This window comes from Arabidopsis lyrata (genome assembly GCF_000004255.2).
Source record: "Arabidopsis lyrata subsp. lyrata unplaced genomic scaffold ARALYscaffold_871, whole genome shotgun sequence".
In the NCBI taxonomy this organism is placed as follows: Eukaryota; Viridiplantae; Streptophyta; class Magnoliopsida; order Brassicales; family Brassicaceae; genus Arabidopsis; species Arabidopsis lyrata.
Genome location: NW_003302002.1, coordinates 1,423 through 4,285, shown reverse-complemented (window position 1 = coordinate 4,285; position 2,863 = coordinate 1,423). Strand labels below are relative to the sequence as shown.

Below are 2,863 nucleotides of genomic sequence, written 5' to 3'. Positions count from 1 at the left end.
TGGTACATCTCCCTACATATAATAATAGTATACATAAATAAAATAGTGAAAGATCATCCAATTGTTTTGATCTTTTATTTCTTAAAACTAAGCTAATAAATGTTTTTATGTGAATAAGAGTAACTAAAAATTACTCACAGTCCAATAGATTGTAAATCTCGTGACACTATCACCGTATAATCTTGGATGTACCTAAAATTAAAAAATATTAACATATAGTTAAGTATTTGTGTAAAAACGTATTTACAGAATACATAATCTTTAACAAGTAATTGATAGTATTGACTTACTGCCCAACCAGCTTGTATACTATTGAGTTGAGCTCGAGGTCCATTCTCTAACCATATTTGACTTTTACTGTATTGATTATTTTGCAATTTAAGATCATGAACACTTATTTCAGCTTCAGTTCCCCGATAGATACTTCCATCTAACGTAGTCTCAATTGTTGCAAACTGTAAATTTCATCAATATCGTTTAATTTTCATCGATAATATATATATATATATATACATGGATAACAATCGGAAATTTGGTTTTCTCTTTTAGTTTGCATATATAATGAATATATTATCAGAATGTCTTAATAATCAAATGAGATTTTGTGACTCTTTGCAAAAATAAAAATTAGAGGAAGACATACATGTTGACCAGAATACTCGGCTGTATTCAGATGAACGCTTTGAGATTCATTTCCTTGTCTTAAAATTGGAACTGTTCCTTTTGGACAATGCTCTTTGGTTTTATATTTGTTGCTTCTTTCAATATTTCCATCTAGGCTGAATGTTTCCTATGTTATATCACAAGTAATAAAGGAAAAATAAGATTCATCAGTATTGATGTTTCTAGAAGTCCTAGTTTCATATTTGATTGACCACATATAGTTTATTCACGTTTTATAAATTTATAAACTAAAACTGACTTATTCAGGCAAAGTTTTCTTAGATGAAATTATTGACTTATCACGTTTTAGGAAAACTTATCCTTAACTATAATGAAATTATTGTATAAATAGAATAAATTAAATCCTTGTAAAATTTAAAATATACTTATTATAATAAAAAAATTTAAACTCTATTTTTTATAAAATGAATAGAATATCCGAGATTTGATTCGATATGAGAAATTTAGATATTTTATTATGGACTGAATCAAATCAGATCTTGAATATTTTGTCCAATGATATATGTTACATTACCTGAATCTTGTGATTTTTTAACAATGGATGTTTGAAAGCCGGTTGTTTGTATATCTCAACACAATCAAAATCCTGTCAAATTTGTTGAACACAAAAATTAAAGAGTAATTCTATAAATAAAAATGAAAAATCTTTAGAGGATAGAACAAATAAACATAAGCTAGGGTCTCACATCAATGTTTCCCTGTGCACCTTGTGTAAACAGCAGATATACACATAGACCTAACGCTAGATGTAATGCCATTGATAAGTTATTTTTAGTTTCTACAATTATATCGCTCATACTTCTCAGTATAAATAAACCAATTCTAGTCAAAGACTATTATATTAAAACTATTTATATTCATATATTAGCTGTATTTTTAATGTTTTACCAAAAATAACATGCAAATATTTTTTTGGTCAACGTTCAAGTGTATAGAAAGGGAAACATGGCTAAATGGCTTTTAGTATCCCTTATATAAAAATAACATACCGAACTTTTCAAAGATTATCAATATACATCTTTACGTACCTTTGAACAAAGAGATTGCTACCTAAATAACTTAAAAATAGCCAAAATAGTCAAAATAATCCACCAAAAATAACATATTTAAATATCTTTTGCCACATTATTTATTTACTTCTTTTGCCACTAGTTATTAAAGATAATGATTTAGTTTAAAAATATTAATAAAAGTGCTAATTTTATTGTATTCGATATATATATTCAAAAAGAAAATCAAAGCGTTAAAAAGAAATTGTCTTTCTTGTGATTTATTTTTTTTGGATTTCATCTTTATAATAATGGATTCTGTGATCGAATGCCACTAGACAGAATCTCTCAAGCAAAGGACCGTAGGCGCGCAGCAAAATTATAGTTAATGAGATGGTTTATGAGATGGCGGTTACCCCCGTTGGGAACAGATTCCGATCTCCACGTGTCTGATAATGATTGGTTACAGAGATATGCTTTCATCTAAACCAGATATCCTCCTAACCGTACGATAAAAATCGGCGTCGTCGTTAGACTTACTTACGGAATCGGTAAGTAGATTTTATATTTTACGGTTACAGTTTACTCTTAATTTCAAAATCCAGGAGCTTAATTTACCAAATAATTCTGTTTTTCACTCCTCTCATATGTGAAACTTGAAATTTAACCTTTTTGTGTCATTAGTAGTTTTTGTGTGGATAAAAAGTTAAAATATATGATTGGATCATTAGGAATATATGGAGCAATGGTTGTAGCAGGAAGATTCATATGTTGAATTGATTCATCTGGTGGATTTGATCCTTCTCTTGATGCACTACTTGCTGGACTTGGCTATGCAACACCACCAATCATGGCTCTTCTCTCCGTTCTCGATGTAACCAAATATAACCTCTTAATCATCTTTGGTTGAAATATTTGAGATGATTTTATTCTTATTTGAAATTTGATACAATTTGGTTGGTATATATAATTCATCAAATCATCAAACACCACAATTTCCTCCTGGTCCTCCAAACGAAAAAGCTACTCCGGTGGATTTGGTATAACCCCAATATGTCACCCTAAAACATCTATAGGAATCAGCATAACGTCTTATTTTCCTATCTTCAACATAAACTCTTTTGTATTGTGAGTTTATAATCACGACATTATTAAAATGTGCTGTCTTTTTGAAGTCTGCAACTGGATAA

The 2,863-nt window shown here is 29.1% G+C and overlaps 1 protein-coding gene and 1 pseudogene across 1 annotated transcript; both read right to left on the bottom strand.

The window, feature by feature from the left end:
* Positions 1-69: 69 nt before the first annotated feature.
* LOC9298307 lies at positions 70-1,442 on the bottom strand. The gene is made up of 5 exons (XM_002862185.2): positions 1,371-1,442; positions 1,199-1,270; positions 644-790; positions 291-455; positions 70-192 (listed from the first exon to the last, which is right to left on the bottom strand). Exons 1-5 carry the CDS (start codon positions 1,440-1,442, stop codon positions 124-126), a joined length of 525 nt encoding a protein of 174 aa, XP_002862231.1. The 3' UTR covers positions 70-123.
* Positions 1,443-2,405: 963 nt separating this feature from the next.
* The window catches only part of LOC9298308, a 1,877-nt pseudogene continuing 1,419 nt past the window's right edge, over positions 2,406-2,863 (bottom strand).